We start from the raw sequence: 18975 nt of genomic DNA, 5'->3' as shown, positions 1-18975 counted from the left end.
TGAATTCCTTAGTCAGTTACAAGATGTTCGGTGACAATGAGTGTGGGAATCGGTGGGGAGTGCATCGATGGGGCTTAGATGCTGAGTGAGCTGGCGGTGGTCGGTATGAATGAACTGGCATTTGTTGTGGAGTCGGCATTACATAATGTATGTGGTGCGGCAGCGCAGTCGGTGCTGACACCGAACATTTCGTCCGAAGGCCAGCAGCACAAAGCGTGTGCGGCGTATCGCTGGCCACGCGCGCCCCGCGGTTTCCTGTTTGACGACTATCGACTTACATCACTATCGCTTTCTGTCATACTTCGCGCGCCTGTTAGAAGCTTGTAAAGGGGTCTGGCCTGTTGCTAAGTACCTTTGTACATACGTTTGTCATTGAAGCCGTACACTACCGGCATTATTATTACGACTTCCCAAACTCGTGGCTTAGAACTCTTCCTTATTATTAAAATATTCAAATGCCAGCATTCGTTGTATCATTTTGATGCCGCATAGCGTGTTTAATTGATACATTTGCATTTCGTAAGCGATCAGCGTGAAGTGAGTGCCTTGGAGACTGTCGCAAAATTCATTGGATTATACCCAGTATAGAAGTAGCGTTAAAATGGGAACAGACAATTTAATTTAACCGATCATTTCAGTTATGTAAATAGAGCAGAAAACCGTTCACGAGCTTGTAAATGCAGCACATGATATTATTTGCGACTGTGACCAAGCGGACCGAATGTCGTCGATCCGGTGTCAATCAGGACGCAACGGAGCAAATTGAAATTTAGCCTGGATACACCATTAGATAACTGTTTAACCCACATTCCGAACAAAGATGTTATTACTTTGTTTCTAACGTGAACACTTCGCAAAGGAAAATAGAAAATAATCTCATTAAGTAACTGTCGGTGAGTATTATCTTGCAAATAGCATCTCTGCTTTCGATTTGTCCAATTATTTCCACGGCATCTCCAACATTGTTTAGCATTACAATATTTCATTGACAATTGCTTATGATGACATTTCTATGAGAGTCATCTTTTGTAAGACAGAGCGTAATGCGAGTGACCTCCGGCGTGACGCCATCACTGACGTCGAGTCTTGGTCACTGCGATTTATTTACTTGAACTTCATAAAGACTAGAGATTGTGAAATGATATCAATCAGGGGGAAACAATAAAGTGTTAACAGCGACTGTGAATGTTTTGTCTACTGACACAGTTTTGATATTTTATATTCAATTGCGTTCAGTTTATTTTTGATTGTTTGATGACTGCGTGTGGACATTGTTTAAGACAACATTGTAAAGTTGTGTTGCTGTTCCTTTCGTAACTTTGGTATTAGCTGTTTCATAATTCGTTTGTATTTTGTGCCCATCACGCTACCATTCATTGGTGGGCAAATGAGTTAAATATTTTCATGTTTATCATAGCAAGGCCGCATAAGCCTCATTATTTATTTAATCATTTGTTTTAAACGTGCCCATTTTGTAAGCACCGGCCGTTTGTCTTTTTCTTCTTTACGCTTCAATCGTAAATTGTTTCAAAGAATGGTCCTTGAAGAACACTCGTCCTAATATAAATATCATGTAATTTTTATTAAGTTGTGTAGTAGTTTTCCATTTTCTATAGAATTTAAATACATTTTCATTTTAAAATGTGTAATAGTATTGAAACATATTTGCCTAAATTTTACTTAAATACAATATTTGTTCATCAAATATTGGTTTATTGTCGAACACGTGGTGGTATTTAAATGTGTCATTGTTATTTTTTATGAACTCTTTCCTTTTCATTGTTTTTCACTATTTACCACATTTACACAATACTTCAAAAAATGCCTTCAAATTCAGCGAAATGTTGATGAGTTATTTAATTTGTGGGATTTTATTGTTTCCCCATCTACTTTTCCTAGAGGAAACATTTTAATTTTTTTTCTTTTTAACCGCAAGTAGGGAAATACGCGGTGGTGGATCATAATTACATAGAAAAGTAATGAATTGTTAAATGCCAATAACATAATGGGAAAACGCATATTTTTCTGTTTATTTCATATACGGAAAAATGTTCTAATATAAAATGTAAACATTGAAAACGGGTCTTCCCTAAATTCACGTTTAGAATTGGGACGATAATAATGTAAATTAGATTCATAACAAATTCGCATAAAATTATGTAGCTGAGTCATCCGCTGGTGGAGAAACATAAACAAACCAAAGTACTGGCAATTTATTTTATCTGTCAAGTGTGACAGTGAAAAAGCTTCAAACAATATCTTCGGCAACATTCTGATAAATTGGCCGATTGCAAAATTGTACTTCTCAAATCAGCATAGATCGTAAACTAGTGGATTTGACATGGACATTTTCGTAACTTTCAATTATTTGCCAATAGATAGCGAAAGTGAGAACTTTTTTCAATCATACGCTCCAGTAGTCCAATAGTGGCTGCCTTGTACAATTTCTAGGCTTGCAACAACGTTTCGTAAACCGTTTGCGGACCAGTCTCGATTGATATGGTCAATTAATTGACATCCGAATTTGATATCGCTGTTCGCACTAAAATTATATCTTGCTTTAGCTGTTTCATGTTTGTGACATTTAACTTTATCTAGTACTACTTTTATTTCAAGTTCATAATTATCCTTATTCACTTTTGCAATGGGAAAGGCGAGTCTGATGAAATTATGAGTTGTTTTTGCGTCTTTGATCTTAAAACGTTTTGGACTTAATAATGTCCTTGCGAACTTTCATTCAGTCAAAATTTGCGTACCTTCTAAATATTTTGCAGGTTTACACTTGCTATAAAAATCATTGCATCGCCTTTATATCCCTCCAATGTCGTCAAAGGTGCAACATTGTAAGAATGATTAACAGAGCAATAATTATTATCAACAAATGTAACGATCGATTCAATCAATTCCCTAATAAGTTATGGGCACAAAAACACGCCATTACTTTTGTAAAATGTCGAGATACTAATTATTTATAAGTATACAAGTACACATTGAGTTACAATTATGTCGTTCTATTCCTCCTTTTACAGTGACATGGCTGTCATAAAAACCATTAAGAGAGCAACAATCTAGAATCGGTACAGATCGAGTAAGATCGTAATGTGGACGGCCATTCTAGGTCGGTACGTGCTTAATTAGTGTGGGTAGAATTATGTAAGCCAGCCGGGCGTTTCTTTTATGAACCAACCTTGATTCTTGGACTGATTGAGATATTTTTATAAATGTACATAATTTGTAAACAACTGTTGTCTTGTTGTTCTTCCTGATTGGTATTAAACGTTCCTTTTTGACAAAGTTTTCTTTTAACATCTTTTTGTTGTGATTACTACCTTCTAAAGTAACTGGCATTAAAGTGGTAGCACTATTTATATCAGCAACAAGTACTGAAACCACAATTGAGTTTCCTTAGCGATAATTACGAACTACTGGTTGCTAGCCTAGCCTAGCCCACTGACCTATTTCACGAACATTTAGAACTTGCGAAAGATAAAGAGCTGATAATGTAAGCAGATAACTATCTTGAATTCTGTTCCTATATCGTTAACGCGCTGCGATTAAATTTTATATTATGTTTTTATTTTTATTCGAGCGTTGTTTACACTTTTAAGATACAATTTTAATACAATGTTTTGAACTACTTATATTGCTTAACCGAATTACCTTCGTTTACACCCAAACGAGTAAGTAATACGTAAAGAGATTGTGTTTATTATTAAATATCCGGATTTTTTGTTTACTGAAAAGTGACGGTGAAAGTGAGTGTTTGTTCAACGAAGGTCGCTTGTAAAAGGCCATGCAAACATTAAAAAAAACATTGGCTTTATCTTTCATTCACGTTTAGATAAAGGTCTCTTACGAAACGATTTTTTTATTAAGACGTGTAGTGCCATCTGTTGGACGAAGTAGGAAGGTGGCGTAGAACGCCATCTAGCGTGATCTATAGTAAATTGTTTGGGAAAGAGAAAGTGTTTGTAGCTATGAACAGCGACCCTAGAGGGCAGCTGTGTAGTATCATAATTCTGGATTTAAATTGTTTTCAGTGATTGTATTTAATTTTACCTTCATTTGTTGATATGAATGTTTGATAAACTGAAGTAAAAAACCTTTACTTGTGGAAACTTCTTTAGATAAAAGATCATTATCAAGGAAGTAGCAGTAGCATGCAGATATTATACTGAAACTACAACCTGCTGCAATTAGGGCTGGCATTGAAAAGAAAATTAATACATGCAACTTTGTATGGAATTTTCTCAGACTAGTGGAAATTTACTCTCTTAATGCAAAGCAAATGCAAAAATGTTTTGAAGGCTTATATTTAATGCATGCTACGAGACAACTGAATCCAAAATTTGAATAAGAAATAATTTACAATGCAGCGTTACCTTCGTTTCTGTTGAATAAAATATCAAAAATGAACTATACGAATACTTTAACAATTCTAACAAAACACCGGTCTATTCTTGGTTTGACCTTGAATATTCAAATCGACTCAAAATGATTGATACTCAATAAACACAGTTTATACCTCAACTACATATTTATTATAGCTTACTCTCCTACGTTGAATATATTGTACCCAGTAACAAACAATCACAACGTTGATCCAGTAATTTTCCCTTTGATGCAATGAAGCGAAAACTAATTACAATGCGCCTATTGACAACCTCTTTGAGTCATCGACACAATCGTGTAATCAACCCTGAAATAGATTAGATATAGAAAAAGTTTCTAATAATGAATTCAATGAACTTAACCATTGTTATTGAACCTTCATGAACATTGCGAACGAATTCTGAAAACCCTATCGACATTGAACTGACAGACGTTGCACAAGATGGATTTTATATAAATGATACTTTAAAAGTAATAATGCAGTGTCAATGAGATTCAGGCGAAAATAACAAAGGGCTATCAACGTCCATTCGAAAAGCCTTGAACTGGCTTCAGCAGGCAACCCTAGATAACGCTAATTTGATGCAAAACATGGGAACTGCATCGTTTCGACCGGCTACGCACGGACAATGGCGGGTGAGCCAGACGCGCACCGCTGCCTCCAATCCTGAAAATAGCACTATGTATCCACTTTAGTATATCCACGCATACGATTTAGATAGTCACTTTAGTATTGCCTTTAGCCCCGCCCATGGCCGCCCAAGGACGCCATACGCCCATGTTGTAAAATACTATATTTCTGGGCAGAAAATTCCTAAAATATGACTTGAATTTTGTTATTAGAAAATTAAAATGCATGTTCATTAAGTCAAGAATGACTTTATCCAATAAACATTTTTTTAAAATTGATTAATTCAGATCAGGAAGTTGTAAAAGCTGATTATTTCAATTCTTGGCTATAAAGATTTATTTAAATTTTATTGTAACAGGTTTTGCCTCGGTAGTAGTTTGGTATATTTATGTTAATACAAAAATAAACACAAGGAAAGTGTAATAATGTTAATTTCAATTTAAATGTACGTAAATAGAAACCATTTGAATGATAAACTAAATTTTAAAATTGTAGCTCTTGAAAGTAAAAATAGTAACAAGTTCTCAATACATCTTTGAAGACTTGTTACTTTTACCAGCGTTTTTAACCTTCGATTAGTTCCACATTCATTACAAATATTTCGAGGCACGAACTCGACGAAATATCCAATCTTTGATTTTTTAAATCCTTCGTGATCATGGCGGCTACATTATACATTTTGGTTTTAATTGTTTGGCCTTCAATTACAGCCTCATTAAAACCGACTCAGCCCACACTCATTACCCAAGGAAAATTTGGCATCACGGTTTTCAACATAATAGGTACATATCTCATTTTTTGTGACCATGTACAGAACAGGCACAAAGTACTTAATTCGTCTCAGTGACTGCTCATTTCCCGCGCTCAAGGAAATGCTAACATTGCCGACTAATATGTAATTTTATCCAGTTTCTAATAAGTACCAGGTAAAACAAACTGTGTAGGTATATGTAAATAATTGTTTTACATACATTTTAGTTAGACGTTGTTCTATATTTGGCCATGAAGTACCAAATAAGAGAAAAATCCATGCCAGTTGTACACACGTATTATGTAGGCAATAATAATTATTTATTAACTCAGATGTTTTGTATTCATTTAATTGTAACATTGCTTGGAAACGTAAACGCTCGACGCAAACAATTGAAAACGAAATCATTACGAAGTCGTGACATGGCTTGCGATCAAGATCATCTTGTGCGAGAACATTCCACCGTGTGCGCACACGCTTACTTGTCCCTCGTTGCACTTTTATACCAGCGCAATTAAATATGACTTTTGAGTGAAACAGTGCAACAATAGAGCAGAAGTTGCCGACAACAATGAGTCTTATTCCACTGGCTGTGACCCCACCGTTGCTAAACTCCGACACAATGCAAAAGAAGCGCTTGTTGATCGTCTTTTAAACGATCTTGCGCTTCTATCGCAACGCTAATAGCACGTTGCGATGCTTTATCGGGCCAAGGTCCTATTGCAACAGGCTTTCTAACACCTGCGACTGGGACTACTGTTGCTACTTTTGGCAATCCAAGAACACGTCAGCTGTTCACGTTAATTTAAATTCTTCTCACCTTTTAACCTTTTTAATTTGGTTGGGAAACTAGAATTGTTTGGTTAAAAGCTATTGTGTCGTTGTCTGCAGTAAATAGTGTATGTGAACGTTAGATTTTACCGCAGATATCGATTTCAATTTCGCGAGCATTGATATTGAATCATTTGTTATCGTAACAGTCGGCTGGTTGCAGCCTTGTCTTCCTTTAAACAGCAGATTTCAGTCTGGCATAGAACAAGGCTAATGAACCGAGAACGTAATGACGAACCTCAGTTTCGGTCTGATTTCACTTATTTACGTGTTGAATTATACAACGCGTCTGATCACGAAGGAATAATTGAACTCATCTTCCAATTAGATAACATTATGCATAGAAACACTACGGCTAACGAAATTGATCATTTTGTTAATCGATTCCATTAATTGTTATGTTTTTAACTCAATCGACTTTGGATTTTAATAGCTGCACTTCCTTATGTCTGTAACTGACAACAAAAACTTAGATTATAATAATGATTTCATGTCTTCACACGTTAGTCAAGTACAATAGGTATTTGTTACGCCTCGAATTTCACACAATTGTAAAAACTAGGAGCACAATGATAGTCAAGATAGCTTTTGTGATTTTTATACAAGTTATATTGTTTAACTCTTTCAATTTCAACTATATTGATGGGTTTATTTTTTTTTAAATCTTCCATTGAAATACAATATCAAATGGCTCATTAGCTGTTAATGTGTTTATTTTATCACCTTTATACACTTTCTCTTAATTCCATATTAATGTTGAATATTATTTACAAACAATACTACGATCGTTACTTGTTTTCTTTTTACTTTTTCTAGTTGTTTGTCTATTTCTATGTTCTTATGATATGTTTGTATTCCAGTGCTGGAATGATGGGCGAGGGCCTGCTGACTCTGACGTACGGCAAGCACCACGCCTGCATCCTGAACGAGGTGGGAGCAGCGTGGCGTGGAGCCCGCTACTCAGACCTAGTTCTGGTTTGCGACGACGCTGTACCGCTGGCCGCGCACAGGATCGTCATGGCCGCCGCTAGCCCACTTATCAGGTAATTGATCTTCATTTAACTTAATCGCCATACCTTAAAACTCATCATGAAAGAACAGATAATGCATCTGTATTTGCGTATACCCTTATACAACATGAATTGTTATTATAATGTCTATCATCATCAACTGACTGTAGGTCTCAGTTAAAACTGTCCATTGAAATTTCGGTTACGAGACCACGAGCACTTGATATGTTTTATTACACCATCAACATTACAATTGTTTCAAGTTCAATTAGCACTTGATACCACATCAATGACTTTCATTAATGCATCACGTCATTACTTTAGCTATTTTCACGGCGAGTACTACAATAGTTCTCGAATAGACATCACTGTAATCTAATCTTAATTATTTAATAAGGTTAATTGGTAAGCCAATCCAATGACACAGTAGCAACCGGTATCTTGTAGGTGTAAGGCAATAAGTACACGAAAGAAATAGGTACATAGTTTTGTTTGGACTTTAAACCAGGATATTCTATATTATGTATGTTATTGAAAACTATATTGATTAAAATAGATAATTATCTGTTTCTATTTAACTTTAATGTTAATTTAATTATTTTCCAGGAAAATACTGGATGATACGCCATCTGTCGAGAGTCCGGTCACGATTCACATGTCGGGCATCAGCAGCACTCTCATGAGGCATCTCCTTGTATTCTTGTACAGCGGCCAAGCCTACATTGAGGTTAGTATCCAACCTGTTTTATTTATTCACAACACATTACTTTATTATCATAACATTAATTAGTTTCCAAGTAACGCGTCGGACTCCAGCAAAACATTTGCATTAATAATTCAACAAGGATATTAAACATTGTGTTTTTCTTTTACAGTCTGGTGAAATAGATGATATGCAGGAGCTGTTTGAGTTGTTGGAAATCAAATCAGACGTATGGAAATCAACGAAGGAACGACAACAGGCTGAAGAACGGAACAGATCGTGTGACAGATTAAAATCAAAATCATTGAAGACAGATATCAACAGCAATGAGAGCAGTAAACACGATGCACCCTCAGGATCTTCACATTCAGAGAGTGAGCTCGTTACCCCTGGCGCGGGTTACAGCAAAGACAAAGATGAAAGCATGAGCATAAAGAAAGAAAACATGTCGACCAGTAGCAACGATGAAAGAGAGGAAGAAGAACAAGACGGAGAGAACAGAGATAAAGAATGTGGACGACTCATGGCAAGACGAAGAAGCTCTTCGAACCCGGTCAACTTATCGCTTGCAAGGAATTCAGAAAACACAGGCAGTGAACATGACGACTCACAAGATGTTGATGTGGAAACCGTTGCCGCAAAGGTAAATACATTTTTTATCATTCGAATAAAGTCTTTTGTACACACTTAATTAGTAGTCGAATCGAATATTTACCCTTACTGTTTATTTCATTACAGAACATTGCGAGAAGAAGGTCAACATCGTCAAGTCAGGAAGATCAACCACAAGAGACCCACTACCGAAGACAGTTGCTAAGTGATCGATTAGGACGAGGAATCGAAAGAGCCAAAAGGAAATCACATTACTTAGAACCCCCAGAGCTGGATCTACGAACTGTCAAGTTAGAGGATTACGCACATCTTAAGCCACCTGATCAGGACCTCATATCGTTGGTACAGACTTCTCCAGAAAACTACGTCGTCACGCCTCACCGAAAACGAAGACCCGGCTTCCACAATTCACCGTCACAGAATCCTCCATTTGTATCATTCCCCCCGAGTTACTTAGAAGAAATGGCCCATCTCCGATATACACAGGGACCTGGCAGTGCCGCCGCAGTTGCCAGTGCTCGGCTCGGAGTATTACATCCACTGAGCACGTCAGCGCCGCCGTACTTACCTGAAAGGAGTGCCACTCCCCCCACAGCAACGCACGAGGACGCTCTCAAATACCGACCTCCTAGTGCAGGTTCGTGGGGTCCGTGGCTATGTCAACCACAAATGGGTGGAGATGACACGCCCACGCCTGAACACGATCAAGGTTCGAGTAAACAAGCACCAGTCCGAGAGTATCGCTGTGAATATTGTGGCAAGCAGTTCGGTATGTCGTGGAATCTCAAGACTCACTTACGAGTACACACTGGAGAGAAACCGTTCGCTTGTCGACTGTGCGTCGCTATGTTCAAACAGAAGGCCCATTTGCTGAAACATTTATGTTCGGTCCATCGCAATGTGATATCATCCAGCGAGAATGATGGCCGGACCAACACGCCGGGACGGTTCAACTGCTGTTTCTGTCAGCTCACCTTCGAAGCGTTACCAGAACTCATCCGGCACTTGTCCGGCCCACACAACAGTTTGCTTCTCAGTAAGAACCTACACGAATGACGCCCGCTGTCTTGACGCGGGCGCTCGCGTAACTTTGGACTTTAAAACTTCATCTCTCGTCATGAGAGTTCAATTGTGATATGTGTTTAGAAGGATATAATGTTAAGCGTTAGTTATAAGACATGTGATATCGCAGAGCGATACTCATAGTGAGGCATCCGTAGCCGACGACTGCGGGTGTGATGTTGATGACTAATAAAAAATCACATGTTTGCCGAATGGGTCCAAATTGTTATAATTTGTTTAAAAATTATAATCCGGGACCAACACCTTCCAAGATAGTATTTATTTGAAAGATGTATTTCATTAGGGTAAATATTATTAAAAGCCACCGACACATTAATTCCTTAAGCATAGAAAATAGACACGTTTGTCAAAGAAAGTTGCGAAGTATGTGTAGACCTAAACAGATAGCGTCACATAAACTACCTCCTAATTTAAATCAGTATCTTGATGAATCTACTGTGGCGTTAGCATGGGTTCATATTGACTTTATACTTTTCGAGTATACAGTCAATAGATCTAGTCAGAATTGGAACTAAGATTTCAACAGTTGTAAGTTGTACACATTACGATTGGTACCGATTCATCACAACAGTACTTTGGTGCTTCTAGTAACTTCAGTAAATATTTTAATTGTTATGTAAAAGACTCCTTGCTGTGTTTTCAGGGTCATTGCTCCCACTTTGTTCCAAACCATCTGACTTGAACATTTCGCAGCTTTTTAAGACATTTACAATCTCAATATTAGGTTTTATTCACTTTATGTAACTTTTAGAAAAAAAATGTGTTCGTAATATTATAATTATAGTATGCACATCCTTCCAATCGTTCGTGCCGATTTTGCAATGTGGATAAGCACCAAAGATTTGTAAAGCAATAAAAACGTTTTGGTGTACAATTAAGAGAAATTAAAGGGACCTGAAATGATTTTGATTTTGTTAAACTTAAAGTATGTAGGTACCAATTTAATAATCTCATCTGTAATTACTAACGTTCAATTTTCTATAACCATTTCTATAATTCCGTTGCGAACTTTATGATGCTTGAATATATTCTTATTTTTGGATTAATTTACTTTAGTGTTAATAGGAAGCTTACCAGGCATTATTTTCAAATGGATATTTTTATCACTAGTACCTTAGCTTTATTAAAAATCTTCGAAACTTATTTTCGATGTCGCTTTTTATCGAACACGTTACTGTGGCCAGTTATATTAAAGCTATTATTGTAGTGAAGGCTGGATGTTCATCTTAATTAAGGCTTCTATTATACAAAGTATACAAAATTAGCGATCGATTGTTTCGTCAGTACGATGCCAAAAGTTTTTTTATTCAACAGTAGACTGTATTGTACTTCTGGATTTTTAAAAAGTGTATTGCATTAAGCCAGTTCGATACTGTACTCAATTGGAGAATATTTTCCGTAATACTCATTTTGTACAATCCTTTTATACGTACTTTTATTTGGAATTCCAATTATATTATTGTTGACTTAATTCGTGCGGATACTTGTCAATGCAATGATTGTTGTTTAATGCTTACTTCAGTAAAACTAAAGTTACCAACGAGTTGTTCAAAACTAGAGTAAACTGTAAAATTGTCGAGTTAATTTAATTGTCTCTTTCGAACGTTACCTATTATACCTGATTTTTATCGTTTTTTCGTGTTAATCGACGTCGATATTGACGTTAATTGTAATTGGGGAACAATTTAATTTTAAGGATTGTGATTTCAAGGAATCGTTTAGGTTTATTCTATGTGATAATTGTCTGTTTTGTCTTAAGTAGGCACGTTGAGAACGCTGTCTTCCAATGCGTTTTCCATTTTAAAATCTTTAGGATTGAGATACACGGATCTTGGAACTTACACGTACTTACCTTTTTGGAAAAACTTTTTGCTATACACTGCATACTTAACAGTACAGAATGTTTATCTAACCGCCGCACTCAGAGTCATTTTATGGTTACTTAACCCAGTCCTTAGCAATCGTTTTCTACAAAATCGTTACTAAGGAATAGTTTAAGTAATCATTAAATGTTTCTGAGTACAGCAATAAGTTCCGTGTGTCTTAATTCTCTGTAAATAAAAAAAAGTTAGATTGTAAGTCAAACGATGCATGACAAAAAATCGTCCACAAACCGCTGCCTAACCTATACGTAAATTGAACAAATTGTATTTTTATAAATATTTTCTTGAGAACTACTTGTAGTATAGAATCGTTGTGATATTATCGGCGAAGGTCCGAATTGCCTTAAAATATTAAATATCAATGCAAGTAGGTATCTTACTTAATACGTAGTTTGGGTGTTTCTTAGCTCTGTTATCAGAAACGAAAGCACAAATAATGATGTAGCTTAGATTCTTAGAAATAATTTGCCAACAAAGAAGTTATGAAAAGACATTTTGCCATTTTTGTTCATTTGAATAGATACATGTACCAGGTACCAGGTTACTTGGGAATAAATATATGACAGATCTAAGAAACACCAAAAGACCGATTCGAAATATTAATTTGTAAAAACATGACTTTGTTAAGGATTAAAAAAAGAAATTGTAAATAGTAAACTCTAGAATGTAAGTCTTAATAGTAAATAAAGCTTAACTTAATATTGTTGAACTTGAATATTGATTTTTCTCTGTTAATTGTAAATTAAAAAAAGTATTTGATAAGTTTTCACTACTTGTACAATTTTATGTAGATATTGTTTAGAAAATAACATTCTGTAAAAATGTGTTCTTACCGTAGTAAATTTAATAACGAGAATATTTTAGTTACACACTCCAATGTTGTTTATTTCATTCCATCGATTAATATTTATGATGCCACGAGAAAAATTAACAATGATATAAACCCATCAAACTAACGAACACTTCACAAAGAAATTGATACTTTATGAAATACATATAATACCAATTATATTGGGATTGATAGTGAACATGGTTTCCTTAAATACTGTCTCGGGTTCGATTCCCAAATTGGACAAAGTACTTTTAGTTTAATTTCAGTATTTTGAAATTACCTTGATCCATTTTACGATTTTGGAATGATGATCTTTACATGATAATTGGGTACGTTCCTTACTTGTTGCACCTTACCTAGATGCAACGTGGGATAAAACACAAACGGCGAAAAGTGAGCTAACACCTCATATTATATGCAAAATTACCTTCCCTTCGAGGGGCAAAAGATGTAATGTCATCTAGTAACAGCTTTTAGGCTGTTCTGTACCTGTCAATTCGAACGTGAGCTTGATCGCATTCTCGCCCGTCATTGGTCGAGATTACTCTCACAACCAATGACATAACGTACTGCGATTAAGTCCCTTCGATAATCTTCTTCATGCTACGGTTAAATATGGGCCTATTCAAAGAGTTTGTCAAAGAGTGCTGCTGTCCGGTCATCCACGGGCTTAAGGAAGTTTGACAAACGTATTCTACTCAGCTGCCACCAAATTACTATTGACTAAAACGAATCAAATGGCCTAAAGGTATACGAAAAGTTATTACTAAATTAGTTTCTGCTAGCGGCCTCGCTCGCGCATACCCTGTCTGTATACCAAATTTCATTAAAATACGTTCAGTAGTTTCAGCATGACTTACAGACAAACACACTTCACATTTATAAATAAATTAGTGTCTTATGCTTAAGCATCTGCACATAGACACTAAATATTATAAATGGTGGCTATCCAGGTCCATCCGATGGTTACAACCTAAAAGAAAGTAAGCAGACACAAATAATTACAATTAACAATTAAATGGATGGTATCCCATAAACCCTATTACTGATGATAGTTATGACAAACTTAAAACAATTATATTCCGTAGTAAATTATAGGAACATGTCCATGTTCCTTTAATTTTATACTTTATAATTGGAGGATGCAAGGGTTTACAGCCTCCAATTATTTCCAATGAGCCTAATATACGACCAAGAATGGCTTGAAGTCATTAATTTGTAACTTGACTTAAATAACCGATGGTCATAAGGGCCTTGATCTAAACAAAAGAAAGATGAATGGAGTACTTCAGTTACCTACTTTCTTTTTATTACGATATACGTATTAATAAAAAGTTTTTTTCAGTGAAAGTGTAAAAAAATATAGATCTACCTCTAACCTTTTACAGACTAGTGATACTGAAAATGATAGGTACTCAACGACAATGTAGCGTGTTTCCACTTCTAAATTTTGAATCGTTTTATCTAAGGATTTATTTCATTCGACAAAACAAAGAATGTCTAATTCCTATTTTCTGATAAACTAAACAGATAAATTAATTTCCTTACCTCACAATTGGTATTAGGGCTATCTATCTTTATTGGGTAAGTAGTACTACGAATCGATAAATAAATGTGACCTATCCTCAAAACCCTGAACTATGGACGTCCTAGTTCTCAAATAATGCGCAAAACCGTATGTTTACATTACCTACATGATATCGATTTAGTGCAACAAGATCGATACTAGACTATCTAGTGCATACTTGGAAAGATAGATGGCGCAATACTAAAAACGAGTAGATGAAGTTTTTATGGGATAGGAGGCAAACGACCTGACGGTTCACCTGATGGTAAGCGGCCAGTGTCAACCATGGACACCTGCAATACCAAAGGAGTAAGTAAGAAGCAAAGGATACTGAGGCCTTTAAAATTTTAAAATTATTCTTGATGGTTTAAAGGCCGTATCGGTTAAAATACTATATAATAATATCACACCTTTTATTATACGAAGCGGTACCATAGTAAACCATATTATATTATTATATGCCAATGTAAATATAATAAGGGTAAGTATATGGTCATATACCGCGTGTGACTTTAAAATTTTGCAATGGGCTCTGAATTCCGTGACGAAAATTTAGATTAAAAAAAAACTTTGCCCCATACTAGGGTTTTCTCCTATGTCCTGGATGCGTTAATATACATACAAATTCACATACACATGACACATAGACCCGAACCACCAATTTATGGATCACACAAAGAGTTGCTCAGTGCGGGAATCGAACCCGCTACACGTTACGCAGCAGCCGGTTGCCCAGCCACAGCGCCAACCGTGCGGTAAACATTCAAAAAGTTGAAATCTTAATAATAGGTATATTGTCAATCTCTGTTCAGGAAATCAAACCACAGACCTCTCGCTTGGCAGTCGTACTGTTAACTACTTAACCAAAGAGTAAAACCAATTTGATTACGAAAAAAATAACTTAAGAAAGCATTGAAAAAAGTAAAGAGGCAATCGCAGTTGCAACCAGCAACTGCGATTGCCGGGTAATAGATACCCCTTACCCGGTTCGATTCCCGGATCTGGTGAAGTATTACTGGCTTTTAATAAATTGTGAAAAGTGGGTATATATTATACAGCGGCATTACGTATCATAATTTGTACTTCTGCTAAAAGCGTGACGATATAAAAAAATTAACATAGTAAATCACATAGAACATTGAAGTAAACTAGATAATAATAGATATTATGAAGAAGGCATTCTATTGGTCAAAGTAAATTGGGTTACGTGTGGTCACGCAAGGAAGCCGTATTACATGGCGGCGGAGAAGCATCGCAAGTTGTGACCTAACGGCTGGCCAGGTGAGTTGTATACTGTCTTTACTATTTAATACTTGAAAATCATTAGAAAACTATAATATAAGAAGTCCGGTTTTCCTTCCTGACCTGATTACCCCACATAAAAATAAAAAGCATGGCTTGAAACTAGTGGAGTTCCTCGTCTAAGTTACCGGACTAAACCGATAGCCATAATAATTATTCAGTAAATGTTAAGTACTCATTTCAGTATTGTTCAAAAACAGACATATCTGTAGTGGTCCGATGGCTCAGAAGCTACACCTATTTATACAAAATTAGTTAAACAAAAGTAATTTAAGAAAAGCAAGTGTTCAGCTCTATTTACTTAAAATCTATAACCGTCTCTCGTCATAGGAAAATGTCAAGACACAAACAATTACAAACGAAACATTCTAAGCGTTTGCCAATTAAAACCGATCTCGTACTTATACAAAAACCACAGAAATATTTATTTATAGTTTATTTCTTATAATAATTTATTATATTTATTCTATTCTGACGCAGTACGAGCCATTATCTCACGTAGAAGTGAAACCTATGAAGTTAATAATTCATTCAGAACCTGATCATACGAGTTTCCTTATTACATGATTTATTTTACATGATTTATTTGAAACAGACAATTTAACGGTGTTTATAATTTTACAACAAGAAACATAATTTGTTAAAGAATAAGTAATAGATACTTAGTTTTTTCTAATCTTTATATCTGTTGTAAATTGAGTAATAATTATCATCCCCAATCCACAAAATTTTAAAAGGACGGCAACGCAGTTGTATCTTCTCTTGGTGTCGAGGGTAACCATAGTGCTGCCGATAGCTAACCATCAGGCGATCGTCTGCTTGTTTGCTAACCCATAACAAATTCTCATAGGTTATTGTACTAAAGAATGTCCTGTACATATAGTAACATTACGCTTAACCTACCCCATGGAAATATTATTACTTTTGAACCTTCAAGAAAAGATCGTATTCCTTTATAAAATGCTAGCAACACGCCTGTGACTCCTCTGGTGTTGCGGGTATCCATGGGCGGTTACCATTAGGTGAACCGTCTGCTCGTATGCCGACTATTCCATAAAAATATTTAAAAAAACAGCTACAGTACAGAAGAAACGTTAAATAAGGCAAAATTCTATTAAATACATAGCATAAATATACGTATTTAATTCGTACCCATGGAAATATTTATACTGGTCGTAAACTTTACGATACGCACTATAATCATAAATATAAATGGATAGTGTAATTGGCATACCTTACTTTTATAGACACTTACATTAATTTTACACGCTGGCATGCAGCATCAAATAGGCACATAAACTTAGTATACCTAAATACGTACATATAATACATAGGATCTTGTATGTACAAAAATGTTTTTATGGTATAAGCTGGTAAACGGCCAGACGATTCATGATGGTAAGCTATCGCCGCCGCCCATGGGCATCCGAAACACCAGACGCGTTACAAGTGTTGGGAATCTATGAAATAAAACTGTTTAAGCAAGCACAATAAAATATTGTAAATATCTATCCAGCTGTTTCGAAGGATTTAAATGGTAATATAACATAACTGTACTTCGTCGCATTCCGCTATCTATCCGTATGTATGCTTAAATATTTATGGATATGCAACGGTAATATGCAGTTTAATAACAAATAGTGATTTAAAAGAAAGGTTTAGATGTACAAATACTCCAAATTAGACGCGTGAGAAGCCACCGGCTAAAGCTAGTATCTCGATATAAGTGACAAGTTTAGTGCTAAATACAATATCAAGTAAGTACCAGTTACAATGTAGTCCAGTAAATGTTGCAAACTTGCAACAAATTTTTATTCTCTGATGAACAAATAAGTCAAACATTCCTGTTTTGTAACGACTATTTATAATTCTTTTTACATAGCGAAGGCTCTTTAAACAGACATAACCATAATTAGTACACAGGGGTTAATTATAAAAACGCCTTGTTTTATTTATTCGTTTAATGTTTTGTGGTTCCGTCGATTATAACGAAGATGTTGTCCTACCTGGCTAGCCTAGACACATTGTAATTTAGGGAGGACTTTTTCATAATATTTTGAAGTTCAAAAAAGTTTCTTAAAAAGAGCAAAATACTTAAAGTGATCTGTATAATCAATAGATACACATACCAAAGAAGCTAGACCTACAAATATGAACACACAAACCATCACAAAGAAATTAACTTTATCAAAAACGGTTGTCCGTATAAACCTAAAGGGTATCCATCACTTCATATCTCTACAGTACCCTAAAAGAACTAGCGAGCCAAGCAATTTAGTCCCACAGGTCCCAGTATAAAAATAGATAGTAAAGATAGAAAATAAAAAGCGGGAGTTGGGACTCGAAACCGGTAAGGAGGCAGATGGCCCAAGTCTTTTTGCTCAGCCCTGGGAACATTCTTTGTTTCTGCGGTTACTATTGCTAAGAAGGACAAGTAGTCGAAAGTAACTGTATTTTCATATTAGTAGTGTTAGGAATTTGTATTTGTATTTGCATGTATAATTGGATTTTGTGTTTCATCCACTTAGTAAAAATAGTTGAAGGCTTTATGTAACCTTATTTTGAATAAATCGTCGTTCCTGTAATGCCATGAGCTGTGTGCTAAAATGTGTTATAGTTTTAGATATGCCTACTGAAGCCAACTCACTTTTGACATGTTAATCTTAAAGGCAGTTCTGCAGTATTACCCTCTTGTCAACCGGTATAAGAGACACAATAGAAAATACATTGTGTCTCGCGTAGATCTGCGTTCCGGCATACCACGGGTCAGTCCCAATTCTACATTCTGCGAGGTACACTCGAGAGAGTCAAGATCCAAAAACTTCTACGACAGCAATGACACAGATAGTTTACAAAAAAAAAAAAACAAAAAACCATGTCCACCATAGAAATGACTCCAACACTAAACCAAAGCCAACAGCCATACAATACATGAAAACTTTCCTAAGCAAACTGGCTAAACATTAAAACCTTCACATGGCCAGCCAATATTTATTTACTCGGCACTCGAGGCTAGCATGGCAAAGAAGACATCCGGTGGAAACACAAAGCAAACAAAGCATCCCCATTAACTCACACATGCGTACACGCACGTTACCTAACAAGGATCGCTGCGAAATTCATTACAGCAGCGGCCATCATAAATCAACCTTGACTTATGGACCTCAAAGTTTATCAACGTAGGAAAGAAATGGGTGAAGTACCTATTGATGAAAATAGATTTGAAGATGTTTGCTTTAATACGGATTATTTTCATATTTGAAGGGGACCAAATGCAAACTGCTTAAGTTTATAGTAATAAGGATTGTTTTGATATTTGAAGAGGACCAAATGCAAACTGCTTAAGTTTATAGTAATAAGGATTGTTTTGATACTAGA

The 18975-nt window shown here is 35.8% G+C and overlaps 1 protein-coding gene across 2 annotated transcripts in view; it reads left to right on the top strand.

Annotated features, from left to right (window-relative positions):
• LOC118279404 (transcription factor Ken) overlaps nt 1-12773 on the top strand; it is a 28251-nt gene extending 15478 nt beyond the window's left edge. For both annotated transcript variants that reach the window (XM_050698991.1, XM_035599100.2), the window contains exons 2-5: nt 7466-7648; nt 8222-8342; nt 8491-8961; nt 9057-12773. In XM_050698991.1, coding sequence (XP_050554948.1) covers nt 7473-7648; nt 8222-8342; nt 8491-8961; nt 9057-9986 — 1698 coding nt within the window. In that variant the 5' untranslated portion in view covers nt 7466-7472 and the 3' untranslated portion in view covers nt 9987-12773. The remainder of the gene's footprint in view (nt 1-7465; nt 7649-8221; nt 8343-8490; nt 8962-9056) is intronic.
• Nucleotides 12774-18975: the final 6202 nt, after the last annotated feature.

The sequence above is a fragment of the Spodoptera frugiperda genome, chromosome 15, assembly GCF_023101765.2.
Source record: "Spodoptera frugiperda isolate SF20-4 chromosome 15, AGI-APGP_CSIRO_Sfru_2.0, whole genome shotgun sequence".
In the NCBI taxonomy this organism is placed as follows: domain Eukaryota; kingdom Metazoa; phylum Arthropoda; class Insecta; order Lepidoptera; family Noctuidae; genus Spodoptera; species Spodoptera frugiperda.
This window is presented reverse-complemented; position numbering and strand designations above follow the sequence as displayed.